The 25,342-nt window shown below is 41.4% G+C and overlaps 1 protein-coding gene across 5 annotated transcripts; it reads right to left on the bottom strand.

The window, feature by feature from the left end:
• Window positions 1-433: 433 nt before the first annotated feature.
• On the bottom strand, window positions 434-19,815 carry PLIN2 (perilipin 2). Of its 5 annotated transcripts, XR_010021885.1 has the most exons (10): window positions 19,711-19,792; window positions 18,514-18,568; window positions 18,234-18,429; window positions 15,786-15,868; window positions 13,569-13,854; window positions 12,451-12,632; window positions 11,410-11,544; window positions 10,063-10,353; window positions 1,739-1,906; window positions 744-827 (listed from the first exon to the last, which is right to left on the bottom strand). XR_010021885.1 is itself a non-coding variant. In XM_063080937.1 (9 exons), the coding sequence occupies exons 2-9, from the start codon at window positions 18,541-18,543 to the stop codon at window positions 693-695; spliced, it is 1,338 nt and encodes a 445-aa protein (XP_062937007.1). In that variant the 5' UTR covers window positions 18,544-18,568; window positions 19,715-19,815; the 3' UTR covers window positions 434-692. The 5 variants fall into 5 exon arrangements, 4 of the variants coding, with proteins under 4 accessions (XP_062937007.1, XP_062937006.1, XP_062937008.1 ...); XM_063080937.1 differs by lacking the exon at window positions 1,739-1,906 and having other exon boundaries at window positions 434-827; window positions 19,715-19,815; XM_063080936.1 differs by lacking the exon at window positions 1,739-1,906 and having other exon boundaries at window positions 434-827.
• Between the last annotated feature and the right edge of the window lie 5,527 nt (window positions 19,816-25,342).

Below are 25,342 nucleotides of genomic sequence, written 5' to 3' on the forward strand. Positions count from 1 at the left end.
TAATGGGAAATGGTATTTCAAGACAACAATCTGGGCTGGCCAGTTAGCTCAGTTGGTTAGAGCATGGTGTTATAACACCAAATCAAAGATCTGGATTCCTGTAGCAGCTAGCCGCCAAAAACAAAACAAAACAAAACAAAAACATTGAGGCACAGAGAAATTAAGTAACTTGCTCAAGGTCACACAGTAAGTGGCAGAGTGAGAATAGAACCTGAGCCCTTACCCATCATGCTATGCTTACTCCCAGTTGACCTGCTGTTGGTCACATGCCCACCCATAGACTAGGGGGAAGCAAAAAACCTTGACCAGCAAACCCAGAGACCCCCAAAAGACAGTGCACTGTTACCAAAAGAAGCATGCATGATGAATCCTTAGAGACCAAGAGACAACAAATGTCCACAATATCACTTAAAAAAATCACTTGAATCACTGATTCAAGTTTATACAGCCCAATTTTTATTATAGGTACTTCAGCAATTAAACTTTGAAGAACTATACAAAATGACATATAACATAGAATTAGGATCTCTTACAAAAGTTTAGATCACAGAGTTTTACTGCAATTAAGACCAAGTAGCAAAAAAAATAGATTAACACTCCCTAAAGCCACAGGAATAAACACATGAACGCACATGAAGTTTAATGTGACACAAATTGCATATTCAACCCAAAAGAGTATTTTTTTAAATTAGTTATTCAATATTTTGCCCTGAGATTACAGGACTATTAGCATGTGAATGATGTGGTCCATTCTCCTCTTCCAAAGCTATAATGTCTGGAATTTCATCCATCTCAGACGTCAAGTCTATGGTGGTGAAATCAAACACCTGTAAAAGAAGAATCTTGGATATTAAAACAAGCACTAATGAAGTGGATAGCCAGGTCCATGTGAGTTCTGAGAGACATTAATTACTACATGTGGGTGAACCTTGCTTTATTCATTTCACTCATATTATAAAAACACTAAGGAAACTTCTCTTTAAAGGAAAATTAACTACTGGTAGAACCTATTAAATAAAGTCTCTTTTGAAAATACAAGACACAAAACATTTCTGGTTATTCATCTACCTTTTAGTTTATTATTCTCTTAAAACATGATACAACTCCACTTTTCCATAAGTTTGACTTCCAATAATATGAATCCATTGAGAAATGTCTAGGAACTGAGCAAACAAAAGGTGTTTTAATAATTAAAATAGCCATCATAAAATCCTGGCTCTTCTCTGCTCAGGAATGTCTTTAGGGATGAGAGCTCTACTCTCATTTTACATACAACTTTGATAAGCTAAGTAATGTTTCTTACCCAACAACAGACTGAAAGAAGAAAATTACTACCATATATTAATAAAGATTGGAATCATGATAGTTGAGGTAAAAAATAGCTGATTACCTAACAGATGCAAAAAAACTAACAGCTACAAACAAACAAACAAAAATCCCCTAAAAGAGAGATAGAAGTGAAGAAGGTGATTGAGGAGTTATTGTTAATGGGTACAGAATTTGCACTTTGGGCAATGATAAAGTTCTGGAAATGGATAATGATGATGGTTGCACAACATTGTGAATGTACTTAACACCATTGAATTGTACGCTTAAAAATGGCCAAAATGGTTTATTTCATCATTTGATGTTAGGTGTATTTTACCACCACCACAAAAAAAAATGGTAAAAAAAAAAAAAAAAAAAAAAAAAAGATAAAAGAAAATCTTGCTTTGTTCGCCAGCCATCAGGCCCTTACCTGGTGTTTGTGGCCCTTATTGTGCTCTTTTCTCTAAGAACCCACGTGCTCAGAGGACTGTGTGGTCTCAGGTAAACTTCCAGTTTGTTCCTGAGGCTTTCAGTTTGGGGAGATCAAATTGTACTTCAGCTCTTCTTGACTGTTCACTTTGCAAAGATTATATCCAACCTGATAGGCACAAAAGCCAGCCATGCTTATACAAATTGGTTTGGGGAATCAGCCAGGAAAGCCAATTATTGCAATTTTGGCCTTTTTAGGTTAAAAGATGTACCTTGCTTAGCTCTCTGAACTATTTCTATTAAATGTATATGTTAACATGAAATAAACTCCACTTGTTAATTTTTTAATATCTATTAATTTTATCATCTCTTATTATCTTATTAAATTTTATTATCTATTTAATGTCACTCTATTTGTTTTTTAAAAATGTAAAATAGAACAGGAAGCTACAACACAGAGGATATAGGCAGAGGGATTTTCTGGGTCCCAATCAGGGAAGCAAGCTGCAGTTTTCTCCTGGCAGAGAGCAAGAGTGCTAGAACAAAAACAATATGCACTATGACATCAGTAAGACTTTGGGCTAGGTCTTCACCCTGTGACTTGTTCCCTTTCAACCTCAGTTTCCTCATGTCTCAAGTGAGAAAAATTCCTAATTGGGTTGCAGGTAAGGAATAAGGGTACTATAAGCCTTCCTTATAAAAGGTCCTCAATAAATAGTAGCTTTTATTCTCTTTAGTTACTTAAATACTACCCTTTCTCCCCCCCCATCCCCCCTACCCCTGCCATACACACACACACAAACCTCCAAAGTCACCTATAGACCAGTTAACTGTTGGCCTAAAGTGGAGTTCTTTGCAGAATGTTAGAGAACCCATACTCAGGGTTTTAGTCCCCACAACCACCACCAAAAAAAGTACTTCTAGTCCCAAGATGGTTTAGGAGAGCCATATGAATTATTCACCTTCGACACATCCAGAATGATTCAGTGTCCAATTTCCATTAGACTATCACCAATGTCAGGCTCTCACCAAAGCCTACTTTGGGGCTGTGAAGGAAATAGGTGAAGATGGGGCAGCTAAGAGGTATGCTACCTTTCCACAGTCAGTTTAATTTAAAATGTGGTGATCTCACCTAACCATCTTCATTGGGGTTTGTAGAAATGGAACAACTGGGTTAGTTTATTTGATTAGAGTGTGGGGCTGGTAACACCATGGTCAAGGGTTAGGAATCCCTTACCAGCCAGCCATCAAAAAAAAAAAAAAAAAAATGTGCCACAAGAGAAATCACTTTGCAGATTTATAAAATGAATCCCCTTTTCACTGACATGAACATAGTTATGGACAAGAATATGAGGGTGCTTTCAACAGTTCATGGACAAAATAGAATTAAAACATAATATAAATATTTCCATGAACTTTTTGAAGTTTATGTATATTAAGCAGTACAGTTAAGCAGAAGTGTAAAAGAGTCTCTTGCTGAGAATGCCCATCATGGATGGAGGCTGAACTCAGAATCAGATGCTTACTATGAAGCTAATGAGGTAACCATATACCCTCCCTACAAGGACAGGAAGCCAGCAATACATTCTTTTCAAGAAAACCAACTGACCATGCTAAGATTCCCCAGGACACTGGGTACATTTTGAAGGTTATGCACCATGCAACCTTAGGGGGCACCTTTCACATCATAGATTTCATAGGTTCACATAGTTATTATGACAAATTTCCAGAAAGTGGCACTAAACATGTGGAAGATGAGGTGCCTCTTTCTAATTTGCATAAAGCTGGGTTAGTGGGGTCCCAGGGCCCTAAATAGGTGGAACTACTATAGGAATAGAAACACTACCTGTGGAGATTCAATTTGCTGTAAAGGTGAGTTGCAAGCAGTGCCTATAAACATGACAAGGTATCAGAAAAATTTATTTTGAAATGGAGAATAGTCAATGAAGTAAAAAAATACCTAAACAGTTAGTTATATGAAAGTGATCCTAATGTATAGGGCTATAAAAGGATGGTGCAAGAGGTAATCGTTAGCTATAACACCAAATACGTGATGACTGACCTTGTCGAGGGTTTGATTTTAACAGAAACCTCTGATTATCTATAATAAGTTGCTTATGCAGCTTGATTGTGTGCTTGCAAATTAGAGGACCAGGGACATCTTAGTTCTGTCTCACTCTCTTCTTTACCCTTTACTGAACAATTTGGTATGGCTGAGTGGGCCGCTGCTCATCTCCTGCCCTAAGGTAGGATGCTTTGTATACCAATGCTTTGCTCTTGGCTAACAAGAGTCTGAGAGAAGCAGTTAGAACTTGCAGCCTAGGGAGAAGGTAAGCATGGATCATAACAAAATTTAAATGATCCTTGGTATCCATTGTACAACATTCAATTAGTCAGTGTTAACCTCTTTGTATTTAATTCATTTGAGCAGGTACATCAAAATTAGATCTTTGTGTTTTTTTTTTTTCCCCCAAAGATGACTGGTAAGGGGATCTTAACCCTTGGCTTGGTGTTGTCAGCACCACGTTCAGCGAGTGAGCGAACCAGCCATCCCTATATAGGATCCGAACCCATGGCCTTGGTGTTATCAGCACTGCACTCTCCCGAGTGAGCCACGGGCCGGCCCTAAAATTAGATCTTCTTAAACATTTATGGAGCCCACACTGAGAGACAGATGATTTGGTTTTATCCATGCTAAGAGCTCACTTGAGCCATTTTTCACAAGGGAGTCAGTCAGTCTGATAGATATCTTAGCTACCTCCTTAGCTGAGTTTTCCAGTGCTCTATCTAATCTGTGTAGACAATAAAAAGGGGAAAGTGCTTGATTTACATTAGTCAACGTCTACCAAGTTGGAATTTAAATGATTGGTTAGAATCAAAAAGTCAGATAACAATAAATGTTGATGAGGACGTGGAGAAATCAGAACCCTCATGCACTGCTGGTGAGAATATAAAATGGTGCAGACACTTTGGAAAAGAGTCTGGCAGTTCCTCAAATGATTAAACATAGTAATCATATGACCCAACAATTCCATTCATGGTTATATACCCAAGAGAAATGAAAATTTCATATAAATGGTAACCTGTTTAGTGGTCAGCCAGTCTTCTCACTGGTATTTACACAAAAGCCCATTTAATCTATTCATTACTTTTGTAAAATGTCAATTAACAACACTGTCCACTATCTTTCTCACTTTCTTAAGTTCTGTAAGACAGTAGATGTTTTATTTTCCCCATATAGGAAATATCACCTAAGACAACATTCTCTTTTGCTTTAGTCAATAAAACTTAAAACCTAAATTGTTGTCCTATACTGCCTTATGCTGAAGTGTCATACTTTGCATGTTAATTTTAAAATAATGATAAATTGTTGTCCTATACTGCCTTATGCTGAAGTGTCATACTTTGCATGTTAATTTTAAAATAATGATAAAGAACTAAAAATATTAGCAGCCTGGGGCCATTAAGGGAAGGACAGAGCATTCTACCAGAATATTACTTGAATATTTATTAACAATCTTCCCCTAAGACTGTTAAAAGTCTCTCAAGGACAGTTTATGGCGTTTACATTCCTAGCAGGTCAGAGTTCATGCCTTATACTATTAGGAACCCAAATATTGAATTATTTTGTTAATATAGCTATACATATCCACATTGTCTCTATCAAATGAATGTACCAAGTAGATTTTCAGTGTTAGCCCAAAATGTAGGTACTATGACATGGCTCTAATATCTTTTACATGGCTCTCTCAAACAGCACTTTCACAAAATCAGTACCAAGCTAAAAACCTCGAAGGACTGTTCTATGTCAAGACTGGGTTCCCTGTGAGATTCAAAGCCTTTCATTGTATTATATCCCATTTCTCTCTAATCTGCAGGCCCAGTTTAAGCAAGTTAAGCATGAGAGAAGAATCCCAGGCAACTCTGTCTCTGCCATCCCCCAACCCAAGCATTTTCCTTTCACACTGCCTTCCTATCATTTCACTTAGTCATCTTCCTGACAATCTTAACAACTGAAGATGTATTGTGTTCATCAGCAAGCTCACCTATCAAACTCAACAGGGCATAGGCTGCCTGACTCTCACCACCTCACCACCAATTCAAAGTATGGTATTCCAATTCAGCCTTTTCCTCCTGAGCACTCCACCCCTAAGTCTCAGCTCAACCTCAGCTAGATGGTGAGTTAGAAGACCTCAATCCTCACCAGCCCTGAAAATATGAATGGGGCCGATACCAGTGAGGGTCACCATATACTTAAGGAGCCAGTAACTTCTAAAACTTGGCGGTAGGGGTGTGGCATCAGAATCTCAAAAGGTAAGCAAGGGGAGGAAGAAAGATACCATAAAAATCTGTCTTTGGCCTAAGCAGACTTCAAGCGCCGAAGAGAGATGTCTTATTCTACTCCATCTCTCTGAAGTCTGTTACCTTTCCAGTTTCTCCATCTTTCACATAAAGTAGCCTGCTATAATTAGCCTGGGAACTTACTCAACAGTGTAATTATTCAACATCTTTTCCTTACTAAGTGGCTATCAGGAAATATTATAGGATATTCTAATTATAGGATATCTGTTGGAAATATGACACCTATAGCATGAAGGTATTGTACTTTGAGATACAAGCAATAAATACTTTGGCTTATGGAGCAGGGACATCTCACAAGACCATCACACATGCAGGCCCCAGTGCTGGGTCACTCCTGGAGCTGGAGCAGGAATGAGGCTTAGCTGGCCAGGTCCCAAGTCCATAAGAACCCAGGGAAGGTCAAGCTGGCAAGAGGCCTCCTTTTCATCCCTTCAAACCTGCTCTTCCAGGCATAATATAGATCTAATTTCTTAAAGATTTGTCCTGCTCCTCCTTCCCTTCTACTCATGAGCTAAGTGACACTCTAAAAGAGCTATCTCAGGTAAACCAAATTTTAAATTTCCCCTTTTCACTTCATTAGCTCTTTAATTCCTATTATCAAAGTGGACATAATTCATAGTACTATTCACAACAGCCAAGAGATGGAATCAACCTAAATGTCCACCAACGGATGAATGGATAAAAAACTGTGGTATATATACACAGTATAAGAAAAAAATAATATCCCATCATTTGCAGCAACATGGGTGGAACTGGAAACCATCACGCTAAGTGAAGTAAAAGTCAGGCACAAAAGGACAATGTGGAATATAAAAAAAAAGTGTTCTCATAGAAGTGGAAAGTAGAATAATGGTTACCAGAGGCTGGGGGGTGAAACGGTGGGGGAGGGAAGGAAAAGTGGTGGACTAGTGGGTACAAAACTATGCTATCTACCCTAAATGAATCATTGTGCAGTATATGCATGTATTGAAACAACACACTGTACCCCACAAATATGTAACAGTAAATATTAAAATATTTTGAATTAAAAACTATTTTTAAAAATTAGATGTATTTTCCTAATAATGACCTGGTATTATATACTAACACCTGAACTGCCATGTTGCTGTCCTAAGGATGGTGTCCCCATGCCTATAGTGCAAATTAGAAAAAGACACTCCATCGTTGACACTTCACTTCCATCTACTGAGGCATCATTAATTTTACCTTACAGATGAGAAAACTAAGGAGATTAACGGCCAGTACACCATGTTCTTTTGATTTTTTTTGCCCAGGACAAATGAGAAAGTCTGTATTATTAAGTGCAATGGAAAAAACATCCTTGAACACTCAGGCACACCATGCCAGGCTGCATGCATCCAAATGTTTATGGGCCTGCCATGGTTAGATACTGTGTTAGATACTGGTTAGATACTGTGTTTTCTTTCCTCAAAAGAATTGTCTTCTTTGGGGGAAAAAAAAAGTCTGTTAAACTTAAAATTTTCAGCCAGGTTACGCAACAATGAAGCTGAAAGATGTGAGGACACCACAAATTTTGAGACACGTTGACAACTGAATAAAACGTATGTAGGCACAGTCAAATTTGAGACACAAAGACAGATACACAAAACCATGTCCAATGTGCACAGCTCATGGCAAAAGCATCGAGGCTGGTGGTGGTCTACTAGAAGCTAAGAATGGTCTGCGTTATATTCTGTCCTTGCTCACCAAGAATAGCTTTGAAACCTGTCTCCTTTTCATAAGCAATTGTTACTACTGTAATTTTTTTTTTTTTTTTTTTTAAAGATGACTGGTAAGGGGATCTTAACCCTTGATTTGTGTGTTGTCAGCACCACACTCTCCCAAGTGAGCTAACTGGCCATCCTTATATAGGATCCGAACCAGTGGCCTTGGTGTTATCAGCACCACACTCGCCCAAGTGAGCCACGGGCTGGCCCCTAGTACTGTAACTTTTACAACAGGAAAACACAAAGCTGTATCTTCACGATTAGAAAACATGCATATAGTTATAGCATATGAATGCTTCAGTCGATTGAGATGAACCACAAAATACCAGCCCTGCAGTTTTGAGGCAAAGAGGAGCAGGGTAATGTCTGCATTTGGACTAAGAAAAACAATTTTTTTAAGAATCAGAGGCTCTAGAAAATGCCAGTCACCAGGGACAGGCAGGCAAGTGAATGGACAGGCTCTATTCTGGAAGCCCATAAATCACAAAAGTCCACCCTTCCTAGAAATCAGAAGCTCCTTTATCTGCAGAACAAATTAAAGAGCAGCTTCAAGTATCTCAGTGAGTCCTTGTTCTCCAACTCACCTATTTTGATTCCTTGAGTTACACTGAGGAGAAAAAATTTACACCTTGATAAAAGTAAAACTCTGATAGATGCAATTCACACCAAAGGAGAATGTAAAGTTATGTGCTGCCTCCTTGTTTTTGTGGGAAGGGGTGAGCCAGGGTAGAAAGAGGAGACAAATTTGATTTAGACTTCAGGGGCTGCTGAAGGGCAGCTCTGTTTACCTTTTAGCAGAGATGAGCAGAAGCACGTAGCTCTATTTCACAAGTTCTAAGATTCACTTTTTTGAAATAGTTTGACACACTGCAGCTTTTGTGATAAGGAGATTCATGACAGTTCCTACATAAGTGATCACCACTGAAGGGGCTAGAAGTCTGGATACCCTAGGCAGGAGGTAAGAAGAACACCTTCTACAGGGAGCCCAATGTCTTTTTACTTATTATTATTCTCACACGGTTTTCTATAGGTACCTCACCAACAACTAAGGTTAATGACTTTCTCCTAAAGCGACAACTCAGTGAATTAAGTCCAGCTGAGACTGGACACTGAACAATCTCACTTTAGGGCTCACACTTTAACTGGCCCCTTGCAAGAAAGTGAAACTGATGCAAATAGTCACTCACTTGCTTCTTTTTGGTTTTGTTTTTGGGTTTTTTTGTTTGTTTGGGGCGGTTTTTTTGGCAGCTGGTCGGTACAGGGATCCAAACTCTTGACCTTGGTATTACAAGGCCACGCTCTAATCAAGTGAGCTAACTCGCCAGCCTTTCCTTTCAGTTTTGATTTCTTTTCAGCAAGGCAATCAGCCATAACTAGGTCTTTCTACTGGCTTAAAACCCCTCTCTCAGGGGTCCAGTAAATTGGTAAATGAAGGGACAACTATCACCTAGTCAAATTCTAATATGCATATTAGTTTGGAATTTGTTTAAAACCTATTATCAAACATTTCATTTCTAACATTAGTCTTCCAATGTTATCACTCTGCCAAATTCCCTAACAGGCCAATTGGAATTCATGTATGTATACTGATAACTGTCACGCAGATCAAGCAGCTCTATGAAAGCAACACACAAAGCACATGGAACAAACAGCATAAAACTAATCTATTCTGCAGTGAATTTTATTGAATTCAAAGGTAGCATTCCTTCATAAAACATAAAAAACTAAAATCAAGTTGTACAAGCATGCATCGTGAGACAAACCAAGGATGAGGCCTGTTCAGCCCATACTAAAGCAGACACCAGTTTATACCACAGCCCACATGAAAGTATTTTTATTCATTACAAATAGACAGTAACAGTGGCAACACAAGGTCCCAGAATGAAACCATAAGTGCACGTGAACTTTCTGTGAGTTCTGGCTAGGATCTGGAAGAGCCAAGCATGATTCATCTGCTAATGCCAGAAACTTTAAAACTCTTAATCCGGCTGAAAATGACTACAATTGAGGACCTTTTTCCTTGCTAGCTGCTCCCCCAATTTAGAGTGGTCTAGCAGGTTAACTTCAACATAAAAAAAGACATCATCTGGCTGGCTGCATACACGTACTGTTTATAGGCACAGGTTTAGCGAGTTTTATGCTCAGATTGCAGGGCCTCCTGGCTGGTCTGGCCTAACTCTGCACCTTGGTCCTGAGCATTCTCAGACTCAGTCAGCTGAGGATAAAAGGGACCTACCAGCCAGTTGAGGGGTGTGTTGTTAACAAGATAATCCATCACATCATCTAAAGATTCCTTCATTTTCTGCAGCTTCCCCGTGCTAGAAGTGAGGAGGCCATCAGACACTTCCTTAAAAGAGGCAGCATTGTTGAACACTGAGTAGATGTCACCTGCCATCACCCCCAAGTGGTTGACCTGATCTTGGATGTTCTGTGGTAACCCTTGGATGCTGGACAGAAGAGTGTGGCACGTGGTCTGGAGCTGCTGAGTCAGGCTGCGGGCAATAGCAAGAGTACGTGACTCGATGTGCTAAAAATAAAACAAATAAGAATTAGCAGTAGATCCAACAGTACTATGTATGAATTAGTTCAATCACCATAAGCTGGTTATATGTCCATCACATACGTGGATTCTTTGACTTTTTAAAAATCCTCATAACAATGCCAAGTGCAGCACATTTTTTGTATGTCACAGATATGAACATTAACTTAGAGTTTAAGTAACTTGCCCCAGTTAACAGCTAGAAAATAGCTGAGTGAAGATTTAAGCTAGGGCCTGAGTCTCCAAAGTTCAGCACCTTAAGCTGAAGAAACATAACAGGCAGGGGAGACCAGACAGAATGAAAATATACTCCATAGGGCTGGTCAGTTAGCTCAGTTGGTTAGCGGATGGTGTTATAACACCAAGGTCAAGGGTTCAGATCCCCATACTGGCCAGCCACCACAAAAAAAAAAGAAAATATACTGCATGTTAGTAATGTAATTTAGATATATCCTCCTCAAATAAGATGGCATGATATAAATAGTCAATACTGATTTTAAAGGTAAACACAAATTAGCTTTGGGGACACAAAGAACCACTTTCTAGGACTACACCATGCTATTTCTTCTGTCTGGAACATTAGTGCCCTCATTGCCCTTTCACCTAGTTCATTTCCCTATTAGTTCTCAGCTTTGCACTCACGTCTTCCACGAAGCCACCTGACTCACCCCCCACTCCAAGGCTGCATTAGGTAGCCTTTCTATATATTCTCATAGCACCTGTATTTCTGCTGTCAAAAAAATGCTGTGACAGTATAGCTGCCTGTATCCTCTATTAGTCTGTACCCAATATGAAGGCAAGGATCATGCTTCTCATTTAGTTGTACCACATTGGGGCAACACACATGTCAGTAGGTTGTTAGATAAAGTTACTCCCTCCCCAGTTTTTCTTCTTTTCCTCATAACAAGTAACTTATGTATACAATATTGTTCAAGCTTTTGATAGAGAAGAGTACTAAGAGGAATTATGGGAAAATTGAAATAAAAAGTCTGATAAGAAACTATAGTAAACTATAGTAAACTAAAGATGACTCAATCATCTCACCTCAGCACAATGGGATTCGTCAGTATCATCATGGCCAATGCTTCTCTTCCACTCCACCCACGAGAGATAGAGCTTATCCTGAGCATCCTGAATTTTCTGGTTGGCACTATGCACATTCTTTCTGGCAAATTCAATCTAAAACACATTGAAATAAGACAAAGTAACAAACTAGTCAGACATTCATGTTTGCCTGTCTGCATATCTATGATGTAAATCAGGCAACACAAAAACCAAGAATTTCCATGAGTTTAATAAGAGCTATCTCTGCTATCAGTGCTATTTATTATCAGTGTGCAAGTCATCCAAGTAGTAGCAGCTCTTTACTGCCTCTACTTAACTCTTAAACCACTGACTCCAAATTTACCTCCAGGTTAGCACAGGTAAGACAACTAAAAAATTTTTATATGTGTGAAGGATAAGTTAGAATTACAAAAGAGAAAGGAATTCAATCTTCCTCTTCCCTACTACCAGCCATCTATTTCCCCTTCCAAGAAGAAAGTGTTTTCTTATGACAGTACAGTACATACTGTTCTGTACCTTGGCAATCTTTAATGGCTACACAACAGTCTATTGTGATGTATCAATTTAACTAGTCCCTTATTAGTTGATATGCATTGTTACAGTCTCTTGCAATTCCAAACAAGTACACATATCTATAAGATAAATTCCTACAAGTAAAACTGCTCAAGGTTTAGGTCTGTTTGTAACTTTCTTAGAACAGTCCCTTGAATCAGTCCCTCAAATCCTCCAGAAGTACACAAGTACGGCTCTTTCTCTACACCACTGTCAACAGCGTCAAACTTTGCCATTGTGATAGGACTACAGAGGAGTCTGTATTTGATCCCTCAGAGTGGATTTAGCATTACTTCATGTATTTCAGCGATTTATACTTCCTTTTCTGTGAGTTGTCTGTATACTCTTTGTCCATTTTTCTATTGGGTTGTTTACAAAGTAAGATAATGGATTTCACGGTTACATTTACTCTCATCCCTTCAGATAAATGAACTCACTTCAGATATCTTAAAATGAAGTTTTACTTACCAAGTGAACAGTAGAATGAAGCTGAGAAATGGTCTCTTGGCTTTTTTGCTTAGCTTCTTTAACCCTGCTGAGAGCCTGCTGGTAGGCACGTGAGCGGAGCTTGGTAGACAGGGATCCCAGTCTAACATAGTAACTTGGCTTCTGAACCATATCAAATCCTTCGACTTTTTTTGCTTCTTTTTCTGAAATTAGGAAGGACAAAAAAAAACATAAGGGATCATAGTTATAAGTGACAAGACCTGGACTCTAACCTGGGTCTTGACTTTGTTGAGTCTACCTACCCACCTAGCAAGTACACACTCATTTTCCCAAGACTGCTCATGTCTGCTGCTGGGCTTGACCACACTGAACATATTACTGTATCTGTTACATATTACATGTATCTACACGTTTCTTCCCACTAGACTGAATTTCTTGAGGAACATGGTACTTGGCACAAAGTAGGCACTAATGTGCCTACTTTAACAATGATTCTTTTTAATGATGATTCTGTAAAGCAATCCAATGATGATGATTCATTTACAGAAAAATTTTTTGAGCTAATTTCTCCTAAATTTTTAAAACTTACTATGTATAATTCAATGTGAAACTTGATTGCTTTTTTTTTTTTTTTTTTGTCGTTTTTTCGTGACCGGCACTCAGCCAGTGAGTGCACCGGTCAGTCCTATATAGGATCCGAACCCGTGGCGGGAGCGTTGCCGCGCTCCCAGCGCAGCACTCTACCAAGTGCGCCACGGGCTCGGCCCCCTTGATTGCTTTAAGAAGGAAAATCTCTAGAGACAAAAAGATAAGTGGGGGCCGAGCCCGTGGCGCACTCGGGAGAGTGCGGCGCTGGGAGCGCGGCGACGCTCCCACCGCGGGTTCGGATCCTATATAGGAATGGCTGGTGCACTAAAAAAAAAAAGTAAAAAAAAAGATAAGTGGTTGCTTGGGAGAGGAAATGGTGATTGACTGCAAACAGGCATGAGGGATCTTTTGGGGTGACAGAAATGTTCTAAACTGGATTGTAGTGATGGTTGTGCAACTCTAAATTGAGACTGAAAACAAGTATATCTCAATGAAGGTGTTTTAAACAGATTAACATATGAAACATTATTCTAAGACAAAATTCCTATTACCTAGTTCTTCCTCAGTGAAAGGGAGGTACTGGTCGACCAGCAGCTCTGATCTGGTGAGTGCATTTTCCACTCCACTGCTCACAAGCTGCATCATCCGACTCCCCAAGACTGTGTTAATACTGCCACTGACCACAGACTTGGTCTTCTCCATACTGCCAGTCACTGCTCCTTTGGTCTTATCCATCACCCCTGTGATTGTGCTGGCAACAGAATCTTTGGCCCCGGTCACAGTAGTTGCCACAGCATCTTTGGCACCAGTCACAGCACCTTTGGCACTTGCAACAACCTACAAGTGGAAAAGCAGATCACTTGGCTGGTGAGAAACACAGGCACAAATACATATTTAAGGTCTTAACTAAGGCAGCATAGTTGAAGAGTTAAAGAAGTAACCTGGCCCTTTCACTCTCTCTTAATCACTAAGATTTGATGAGCCTGAATTTCCTAATCAGGTATATTTGCCTTATCTGCTATACCACAAGGATTGTTGAAGGAGAAAATGAGATGAACAGATATGAAATTTGTCAAGGTGATAAGCTGTCTTCTTCTTCTTTTTTTTTTTTTTAAGATGCCCAGTAAGGGGATCTTAATTCCCGACATGGTGTTGTCAGCACCACACTCTCCCAAGTGAGCTAACCGGCCATCCCTATATAGCGATCCAAACCCATGGCCTTGGTGTTATCAGCACCACACTCTCCCAAGTGAGACATGGGCTGGCCCTTACACTGGCTTTTAACCAAAGCACACAACAGAAAAAAAGCCTGTCATCATTAACCAATTCAAATGATTTCAAAGACTTTTAAATCTTTTAGAATCTTTATAAATCTTTTAAAATCTTTAGAGTTTATTTTAAAAACTAAACCTTAGTTAATATTACAAATGTCACATGTGCTTGTAGGCATATAGTTAAAGAAAAAAAAAGAGGCTCAGAATAAACGTCATAAGGGGTAGCCAGTTAGCTCAGTTGGTTAGAGCACAACCTTGTAACATCAAGGACCAGCCAACAGCCCCCAAAAAAGAAAGGTGGTAACATGTTACTCGTTGGTGATATTATGCAGTTATTATATAGCTCATTCTGATGTCACATAAATCCAGTGAGAAAACTAAAGATCAAGCTAAACTTGGCCCTGTACGTATCAGCATGTAGTTTGTCTAGATTAGGAGAAAATGCATATGGGGGAAGAGTGAGAAAGGAGGAGGCATATGGCAACAGGAATGTTGGCAAGAAAACCTTCTTTAAATTACTTGTTAATACCTCAGGGAAGGTCTTCTCCAAACTATCATTTACTAGAGCTTTCAGCTTTCAATAAACCAACCTAACTTTTTTGTTAATTTTAAATAAGGTAATCTGACTCTTAATATTATACACAAGTTACCAAAATTTAAAGAAAATACCCAAAATGGAAAATAACTCTCACCATTAGAATACTCTCAAATTGGTCCGGCCCGTGGCTCAGTTGGGAGAGTGTGGTGCTGATAACACCAAGGCCACGGGTTCGGATCCCATATATGGATGGCCGGTTCACTCACTGGCTGAGCGTGGTGCTGACAGCACCAAGCCAAGGGTTAAGATCCCCTAACCGGTCATCTTAAAAATAAATAAATAAATAAGTGTCTCAAGTAACGTAAGTGAAAAATTTAAAGAGATGCACACAAGCATTCTAAAGGCTGTACACTAAGATCTATTTAGATTATAAAAGACAGAGCCAGATTTTTCTCTAACTGTTATCATTTTGTGCCATGCTGTATTCTTAATTTGAAAGAAAATTTCAGAACTAAAGGATTGTCTGAACCAAAGGATCACCAGGATGAGCCTATCACTTTTGTCAACATTGACTAGCTGTCCCATATGGAGTGTGGCCCCTTTAAGCACGGCACCAAGCCAAGTAAGAAAAGTTTCTATATATCACCTCTGCATTTATCCAGTACCACATGGGAATCATGGAATCACGGAATGTTATTTGAGAGAACAACTTCATCTTCAGGTGAAAGCCACAAATTGACAGAGATCAGACTGAAAGTATTCCACTCCAAAGGGGTCTAGTTCTCTGCTTCTTACACACAATGGAGTGGCCATTACTCTTTCAAAAATACATCCAGATGCAGGTTGAGAGAAGAAATAAATATCTGCCTGTTTGTGGCATCACCAGCCTGTGCTAAACAGGTAGAACACGAAAACATGTGAGGTGGCAAGCCTTGGAACTTTTGTCCTAAGCTCACCTGGGTGGTTGGCTGATTCAGAATAGGCAGTCTCTCCTCAATCCTGTCTAGCCCCTTACAGGCATAGGTATTGGCAATTGCAACTAGAGGAATCACAAATGGAAAAATGTTAATGTAACACTATAAGAATGAACACACATTACTATACCGTATACCTTTAGCCTTGTTATAAAAAACAGCAACAATGTTGAATCTTTTAAGACCAAATGCATTGCCTGGTTTCTCTAACTCAGAGAGAGGCTTAGCAGGTTACCGGCAACTTTCTTCCACCGACAGAGCAACAAAAGCGTGTGAGGGAGAAGCAGGAAGAGGTAGTGACAGGCCAGGTAAGAAGCTGGCTAATGAGCTTCTTCCTCATCAAATGGCCCCTACTGTTAATGCCAAGAGTAACCAGGCTTCCCTGGAACCGTCATTCAGGGGATAAGGTATCTGAAAACTCTCTCAAAATTAGCATTTCCATGCTAGTTTAATCCCTACCTGTACTTAGTATTTTAGGGATTTCACTAGGAAACAGTATGCTAACAGCACACTGGACCTTCTTAACAAGGACCAGATTTTAATCCAGGCTTGGTCACTGTTAGGAGGAAGCCAAAAAATAGTACCAAATTTATTTAGTAGTAGCAAAGTTGGAATAGATGGCCTCTAAAGGTTTCTTATAATCCTAAAAGTTCCTGACAACCATTTGGGAAAATGATTTAGATCTTTATTCAAAAGCAGTTCATGATGTGGAGAAATTAGAACCTTCTTCATACGCTGTTGATGGGGAAGTAAAATGGTGCAGCTGTTTTGGAAAAGAGTCTGGCAATTCCTCAAAAGCTTAAACAGATTTATTATATGGCCCAGTGATTCCACTTTAAGAAAATTTAAACCATGTCTACACAAAAACTTGTACACAAATGTTCACAGAAGCATTATTCATAATCTCCAAAAAGTAGAAGCAACCCAATCGTCCATGAACTGATGAATGAATAAATAAAATGTGATCAATCTACACAATAGAATATTATTCCACAATAAAAGGGGATGAAGTACCGAAACGATACTATGACACGGATGAACCTTGAAAACATGCTAAGTGAAAGACGCCAGTCTCAAAAGGTCATATATTTTATGTTTCTGTTTATATGAAATTTCCAGAATAGGCAAATCTATAAAGACAAAAAGTAGATTAGTAGTTGCCTAGGGAAGGTTGGAAGGAAATGTAGAGTGACTGCTAATAAGTATGAGGTTTCTTTCTTTCCTTTTTTTTTTTTGATAAATTATGCACAACATAAACCTCACCGTTTTAACATTTTTTTTTTTTTTTTTTTTTTCTGGGACCGGCACTCAGCCAGTGAGTGCACCAGTCATTCTTATATAGGATCCAAACCCGCGGCAGGAGCGTTGCCGCGCTCCCAGCGCAGCACTCTACCAAGTGCGCCACGGGCTCGGCCCCGTTTTAACATTTTTAAGTGTACAATTCAGTAGCATTAAATTCATTCACAGAGCTTGACAGTTAGCTCGGTTGGTTAGAGCATGGTGCTAATAACACCAGGGTCCAGGGTTCAATCCCTATAACCAGCCAGCCACTAAAAAAAAAAAAAAAAAAAAATTCATTCACGATGTTGTACAACCATCACCACTATTCATTTCCAGGATCTTTTCATCATCCCAAACAGAAACCTGTATGAAGTTTCTTTCTTAGGTAATGAAAATGTTCTAAAAGGGATGGGGGGGGTGATTGAGGTGATGATTGTACAACTCTGTAAATATAACAAAAACCATGGAATTGTAAACTTTAAGTGGGTGAATAGTATGTTATGTTAATTTTATCTCAATGCTATCAAAAATAAAAAGAAGGGGCTGACCAGTTAGCTCACTTGAGAGAGATGGTGCTAGAAACACCAAGGTCACAGGTTTGGATGACCTTACCAGCCAACCACCAAAAAAATAAATAAATAAAAATAAAAAGAAGTTCATATCACTGTGTGGTCTCAAGAAAGTCAATTATTTCAGTTCACCACCTGGATGCTTCCCTTTTTTTTTTTTTTTTTTTTTTTTTTAAAAGATGACCGGTAAGGGGATCTCAACCCTTGACTTGGTGTTGTCAGCACCACACTCAGCCAGTGAGCCAACCGGCCATCCCTATATGGGATCCGAACCCGCGGCCTTGGTGTTAACAGCACGGCACTCTCCCGAGTGAGCCATGGGCCGGCCCTGGTTGCTTCCCTTTTGATCTCAGGTGCCAATACAGAAGCATTTCTGAGGGATTTTTTTATTAAAGTATCATGAACATCTGCCATTGCTGTGAAACAGGCCTTCTATGACAATAAGGGTCACTGGACAGTTTCTAGGTAAAGGCAGTATGTGCCTCAGGAAGGGCTGAGGACCCCCTGATGTTGCTGCTGCTGCTCAGGGGCTCACCCCTGACCAGTCCCATGGCATCTGGAGGGAAAAATCACAACTCACTTTGTGGCTCTAGCTTCTGGATGATGGGCAGAGCACTCGTCATGGCCACCAAGGTGATGGTCTTCATGCCCTTCTCTGCCATCTCACACACAGACTTCAAGTAGGGATACTGGTCCTTTGTACTGACATAGGCCGAGGACACGAGGTCATACGTGGAGCTCACCAAGGGTAGGTTGGCCACCCGAGTCACCACACTCTGCAACCAAAGGGCGGGGGTTAGCAACTTCTCAAAACACTCGGGAGAGAAAGGAGTCAAGAAACAGCTATTTAAAATTCATACCGGTTGTGGGTCAACTGCAACAGATGCCATTTTTCTTCTTAGAGAAAGAAGAAATCTGTGGAAGAGAGACTTATTTCAAGACATTGGGATAAGACTCCCAGATCCATTCTCCAACACAAGCAAATGCTCATTTCAAGTAGAGAAAAAAAAATCAAGACGAGCTAAGAGTAGTCTGCACCACTCCCTCCCAGCCTGCAAGCTTTCCGGGCTTGTGTGTAAACTTCCGATAAAGCAGGGGGGCGGCACTGGTTAGAGCGCGGTGCTGTAACACCGAGGTCAAAGATCCGGATCCCGGCACCGGCCAACCGCCAAAAACAAACACACACACACGGGGAGAAAAGAGGCTCGAGGAGAAGTCGGTGGTGTATTCGTCTTGTTTCTCGGCCAGAATACTAGAATATTTGCCCTTTGGAAGGGCAATATCTGTTCCCCAAAATGCTACCCAGGTTAAAATCCATGTTAAGCCCAAAGAGACTTCTTAGGAGACATCTGGGTTCGTCAGTGTTCCTCTGGGGTCACAGCGTCAGGACTGTCAAGCCGCAGCTCTCTGGCGGATTATTTTTACCTCCCTTGTGAAAGGACTGAAACTACTTTAGGGGAGACGAAGCCCAAGAAGGAGGAGGTGCTCCGAGAATTGAGAAACACCTCAGGACGCGTCCAAGTGTAACTTCAGTGTCCCCAGCGATCCACACCGCACACACTGCTCCCTGCCGCCCGCGGGGCCGCTCCCGGGTCTGCCGCCGCCGCCCTCCCGCCAGAAACCGCCAAGAGCCGCGCTGCAGGCGGAAGGCAGGCGCCAGAACCGAGAGCCTCCCGTGGCTGTGGACCCTGAATTCTGCCAGACGACGGTTTTCTCACGCGTGTCCCCTCACACAGCGTCCCCGCGGGACAAATGCAAGTTGCTGCCCCAAGACCACCCAAGCAGGCCAAGAGATACTCGGTGACGACCGCACTAAAGCAGTCGGCAGGAGCCAAGCCTGAGCGAACAAAAGCGAGGTCGAAAGCGCGGGTCCCGGAGACCGCCCCTGCCCAGCCGGGACGCGGAAGCGGCAAGGCGGCCAGACCCCGACCCCACTCCCCCCACCCCCCCACCCCCCCACCCCCGGCCGTGCAGCTTAGAGCCCCGCGGAGCCTCCATCTCGGCGCTGCGGGGGGCCCGGGACAGCCCGCTGTGCACAGAGGGGGACGCGCACCCACCGACCGGCTGCGGCGAAGGGACGCGGGACAGGCGAGAGACTCGACCGGCTTCGGAAACCCCCACACGTTCGTAGTGGGGCACCAGCTGGCGCCCGGCTATATACCCACGCCCGGCCCGCCCCGCCCCCGCGCCTCCGCAACACGTGACAGGCGGCCCGGGGACGTGGAACACGCTGCGTCAGAGCCCCAGGGTCGCCGTCGGCGGCGTCGCGGCGCCTGCCCTACCCCGACGCCCGCCTGGGGGAGGGGGCGTCTTGCCGGGGATGGGGGTTCCCTGCCTGGAGGGAGGGGCGGATCCCCCCCGGGTGGAGGACCCTGCCTGGGTTAAGGGGTCTTGACAGGCTGGTGGCAAGTATGGATGGCGCCCGGGCTGGCTTTGGGAACAGATGACAACTAACTTGTTGATTAGCATCAGTCCTCAGAATAGAACGCTTTAAAAATGGAGACAATGGTTTCTAGGCTGTTGCCTTGAGGGAGCAAAAGAACTTATAAAGTTTTGTGAAATTCTAACCCAACGTCCGGACCTGTAAGAGATTCCAGATTTACTGCTCTATTGACTTTTAAGTTAATTCCTTACACGTATTTCTAATTTAAAGTTGAACCGGAATTTCCAAACAGGGCCTTAGAATGCCGCTGGTTGGTCCACTTCTTTCTGTCCCAGCGAGACTTAGTCACTCGGGGATGACAGCTGCCTACGCTTAAGCAGGATGGCCAACTTTTTTTAGAGAAACTTAAACCGTCAACATCTGAGTCCCAGTTTTTTCTTGTGTAAAATGCAGGAAGCGAAACCAAATTACTTGAGCAAACAAGTTTGTGCAAACGCCCGGGGCCAGGTGAGGGTTCCGTGGACTTTTCCCAAGTGGGTGGCAGGGGATCTCCAAATGAAGTTGTCGCCTGCCTCGACCTCCCTGAACTCTCGCGGAAGGTACCGAAAGAGGGCCGTGGCGAGGTGGGAGGGGAGCTGGCGCCTGGGCCGCTGCGGGTCCCTCTTCTAGAAGGGGGAACAAAAGAGAGGAAGCCACAGCGCTGAGCCCCGGTGACGGGCTTTGTTCGTTTATGGAGTCTGAACTGTGGGGAGCCCTCAAAGGGATTCATCTCAATTACTTAACCAATGTTGCATACACACAGATAATGTTTATCTTATTTTTTTTTAATTAATTTTTTGGCGGCGGGCCGGTCAGGGGATCTGAACCCTTGACATTGGTGTTGTCAACACCGCCCTCTGACAGACAGAGGTCAGCCCTGTTTACCGTATTTAGAGCTCCAAGCTCCAAACTGACCCATTAAAAATGTATCCATTACACAGGACTAAATTCATACCTAAAGGCCCTTAGCAAAAAAAATTAGGGTATTTCTTCCACCACCCACTCCTCCCCCACCGTCTAAACCATAAAATGTGTTTGGAAGTCAAAAAATGTTATGGTTTTGTTTTTTTCCTGTGATGACATCTTCAGCATTTTAAAGAATCAAATTATTACTTTTTCCCTTTCTTTTGGTGTTCCAGCTTTTTTGGTGCTCTAGAAATGTTTGGTCTGCCTATTGTGAATCCACCCTGCTCTGGTGACTTCTCATCAATCTGACCTCTTTATTTTGTATCAGAAGACTCTTGCCCTTTCACCTACAAAATGCCTCCATCTTATCCTTTTTTTTTTTAAACCTGTGAGTCACTTCCCCTATTTAAGGGTAAGCAAGCTTTCTTCTGCTTTTATTTGCCTGTGAAGGAGAAGGCTCCAGGGACTAATCTTTGGACCAGACTTTCCAAGCCCATAAAGGATGAAGCACACCGAACTCTGCACTTCCAACTCCTTTCAGCTTCACGAGTCTGTGAGAACATCGAACTAGTGGCAAGAATAACACCCAACGTTGGATGTGTGCAGTGAGGCCAGTCCTGGGGAGTACCAGGCCATTACCATGGATTGCGATGACTTGAGATTCCTGACGTTTTCAGTTATCTCCAGGATTAGACCGACCTTCATATCATGGCCTCCTCGGCCCTCCAAATATCTTAGTATTGTATTCATATGTATCATTGCTCATGCAGTTTTCTCTACCTTGTTCACTGGGAATTTATCCCTCAAAACTCAGGACAGATGTCACCAACTCCTGATTACCTTAGGTAGAATCCATCATTCAAACAACTCTGCTGTACCTCTGTACTTTGTGCACACTTTTATGCTTGCCTTTATCATGCAATATTATTTATTTCTTTACACGTTCTTTTTCTTTGAGGTCAAGAAAGTTCTATTTTCTCTTTGTAGTCCCTAACACACATAATAATGTTGCCCTGGGCAAGTGTTCAATAGTTGTTGAAATGAGTTAAATTTCAGTTTGTGAGTGGCTGGTTATTTTCCATAAATACCGTTCTATTATTTCTTAGAAGTCACTCTTAAGCAAAAATTCTCCTGGATTATCAAGATAACCAATAGTACTTGTAACTGACCTTCATAAATGCTTAACAGCAATGGTTCACAAGGTGGGGGTCCTGATCAGCACCATTAGCATTATGAGGAAATTTGTTAGAAATGCAAATTCTCAAGCCCCACCCAAAATTTAGTAAATCAAAAACTCTGAGAGTGGGCCCAGCAATCTGTGTTTTAATAGATCCTCCAGATAATTCTGATAGTCTCTGAAGTGTGAGAACCATTGTTTCACGGAAGTGTTTTTTCACGGTGTGGTCTGGGAACTAGTGCATCAGAATCATCTGGGGTGCTTATTAAATATTCTGCTTCCTACCCCAGACCTACTGAATCAGAATCTATAGCGGGTGGGACTCAAGGGCCTGCATTTTTAACAATACCCCTTTGGAGTAGTCAGCACTTTCCTCTTCACAAAGCACTCATATTTGAGCCTCACAACAGCCTGGAAACTTGATGGAGTAGGAATTATTACTCTCATCTTAATAATGAAACAGTCTCCGGGAAGTTATGTGATTAGCCCATAGACTTAATGACTGACTCAGCAGCAAGCTAGGGAAGACTAGGTCCCAGGGGCATGACCTGGGCTAGTTACCTAATTTCTCTTTGCCTTCATGTCCTCAGGGATAAAGTGGAGATAATAATAGTTCTTCATGTTCCAGGTAAAGTTACATGGGTGTTCATGTACTAGTCTTTCAACTTTTCTGTGGGTTTAGAAAACTATTTCAAAATTAAAAGTTAAGGATATTGTACAGTGATGAGGGAGAATGAGCAGACCTGTAACTAACTAAATGCAATATCATGTCAATGAAAGAAGCTACATGCAAATACATGCTACACGAAAGCAAGCAAACTAAACTCTGCTGTTAAAAGTAAGGATGGCAGTTGCTTTGTGGGAGGTGGGGGGACTAGAAACTGGAAGAGGCCACAAGGGGCCTTTGGGGTGCTGGTAATTTTCTATTTCTTATTCTGGGAACTAGTTACATGTGTATATAATTTTTGTGAAAATTCATTAAGCTGTACACCTATGATATATATGTTTTTGTATGTATTATACTTCTAATAAAATGTTTTGAAAAGTTGAGGAGAAAAGGAAAAAAAATGGTGTTTAGTTCATAAGGTTTTTGTGAGGATTAAATGAGTCAGTACATTCAACAGTTAGAATAATGCCAGGCACATAGAAATGGTAGCTATTATTAATGTTTTTTAATCAAGCCCAGGGCCTTGTTGCCCAAGAGAGCCTTTCTGGACACTGGGTTAAGAGAAGATCTGGGCTTACAGGGGAACTGGAAGGGGCTTCAAGGGACGGGTAATATCCCAGGCCCTGCCAACATACCGTCAGGGCCTATAAAGTATAGGAGACTGCTGACGATACCATGTTTTCTAAGGTTTGTAGCAATTCAGCCTTCTTTGGGTATGTTATTGATACAAAGTTATACTGAAATAGCAAGAACAAAAGCTGGCAGTGGAGTTTCCTCTTCCAGAGGCAGGGCAACGGCCTTCCTTTCCCCATGGTTTCTCTTCCCTCCCCAGTAGTACATGTGCTCCCTCCTGCATCCCTCCTTCATGCAGCTCCCTCTCCCTCTCATAACTCTCTCTTTGGACATACTGTTCCCTCTGTCTAGAATGCCTGACCCTCTGGTAAACTCTACTCTGTACAACTCAGCTCTTCACCTTTGCAAGGCACTCCCCAGCACTAAGATCATAAACCAGTGAATGGCAGAGCTGTGGTTGGGAAAATGGAATAATCTAATCAGGCCCCACACCTTAGGTCCAATTGTGGGTGGTGCAGTGCATTCTTCATAAGCAAGTTGTGTGTAGTGGAGTAAGTGCACCTGCACGCGGCTGCCAACTGGCTGGCATTGACTGCCTCGTGCATCCGCCCTGCGTGGCGGTGCTCTCCAACCTATGGCTCCAAGGAACTTTTTGCCGGTTACCTAGCTCATAGACCTGCATGTGAGGGGTCTAGTGACCCAGCCTAGTGTGTGAGTGGTTTGTGACCCAATCTGGACAATGGGCTTGAGGGGTCTGTGAGCTCCAGACCCAGCCCTAGCTCAACAGCTGGGCTTCAGACAGGGTTTGTCTGACTCTAGAAACTACACTGTTTACCTCTACTTGGTGTGTACTTTTTGGTAATAAACTTGCTTGACCTTTATAGGCCTCAGTGCCCATACAGGCCTGAGTAAGGTGAAGGAGTTAGACTCGATATCTAGGGTTCCTTTCAGCTGTATTATCTTAATCAAAACAACAACAATACCTTACGTTGTATATGGCTTTACAATGTCCTTTCCAAAAACATTATCTCAAACCAGACAGATGATATTTGCTATTCCCTTGTCACAAGACAGCTCCATCCAACCATGGGGGAAATATTCCTGTGTTTATTTCTTCTGTTCACCTGAGCTCGAAATTGGATAAAATTACCTTTCTCCTGGACTAGAGACCAAGATAATGGATAACAAGTAATGAGTCATGAGGCCAGATGATCTCTGTCACAACCAGTTCAAACTAAATGCATACTGGTCACCAGCAAGAACAATTTCTTGATTGACCTAATTACTTTCCTAATCGCCCCTGAACTTGGAGAGGAAAAGGTAATACCTCTTTCACATGGACTTCATCTTGATTTGGTTGCCAAACAGACCTCCTTCTCCCCACCTGAACTTCATGTCTTTTAGCCTGCCATCGCTCCTTCCCTTCTCTATCTGAAAAAGATAACTCAAGTAAAAGCATCCAAAAGATAGATCTCATAAATTTAAACCTATTTCTCATCTATTTGTCTTCCCCTCCATCTTTTTAGCTAGCTATATAGGTTTGAGATCTCATAAATTGAAGTTATATTGGGCTGTCACAATTTCATGTATTTTTATTTAAGTGAATGCAATGATGAAATGAATTCTAATTGTAGCTCCTTTGATTATTATTTATTTTAAATTTATCCCCCACCACACAAAGGATTTGAATTGCCTTACAAAAATGCATAGAATATAGGAAGAACAAATTTTAAGTAGATAAGAAAAATAAAGCAAAGAGAAATGCAGATGAAACATTGTTTTTATATTATCATCACCCTACTATGTAATCAATGTTCACAATAGAAGAAACTCGGTGGACAAAAAATGAAGAAAGAGTTCCTAAAGAAATCTATTGTATACATAAGGTACTACACTGGAGCGTATCATGTAAAACAAGCTCTTTTGTAGTTTCTTTGTGTGGTA

The sequence above is a fragment of the Cynocephalus volans genome, chromosome 16, assembly GCF_027409185.1.
Source record: "Cynocephalus volans isolate mCynVol1 chromosome 16, mCynVol1.pri, whole genome shotgun sequence".
Lineage (NCBI taxonomy): Eukaryota > Metazoa > Chordata > Mammalia > Dermoptera > Cynocephalidae > Cynocephalus > Cynocephalus volans.

Excerpts from the sequence above, each read along its gene's own strand:
- PLIN2 (XM_063080937.1), bottom strand. The coding sequence starts at position 18,543 with ATGGCATCTGTTGCAGTTGACCCACAACCG. Across the intron at positions 13,855-15,785 it reads TGAATCAGCCAACCACCCAG|GTTGTTGCAAGTGCCAAAGG; the intron begins GTGAGCTTAGGA and ends TTCCACTTGTAG. Across the intron at positions 12,633-13,568 it reads TTTCACTGAGGAAGAACTAG|AAAAAGAAGCAAAAAAAGTC; the intron begins GTAATAGGAATT and ends TCCTAATTTCAG.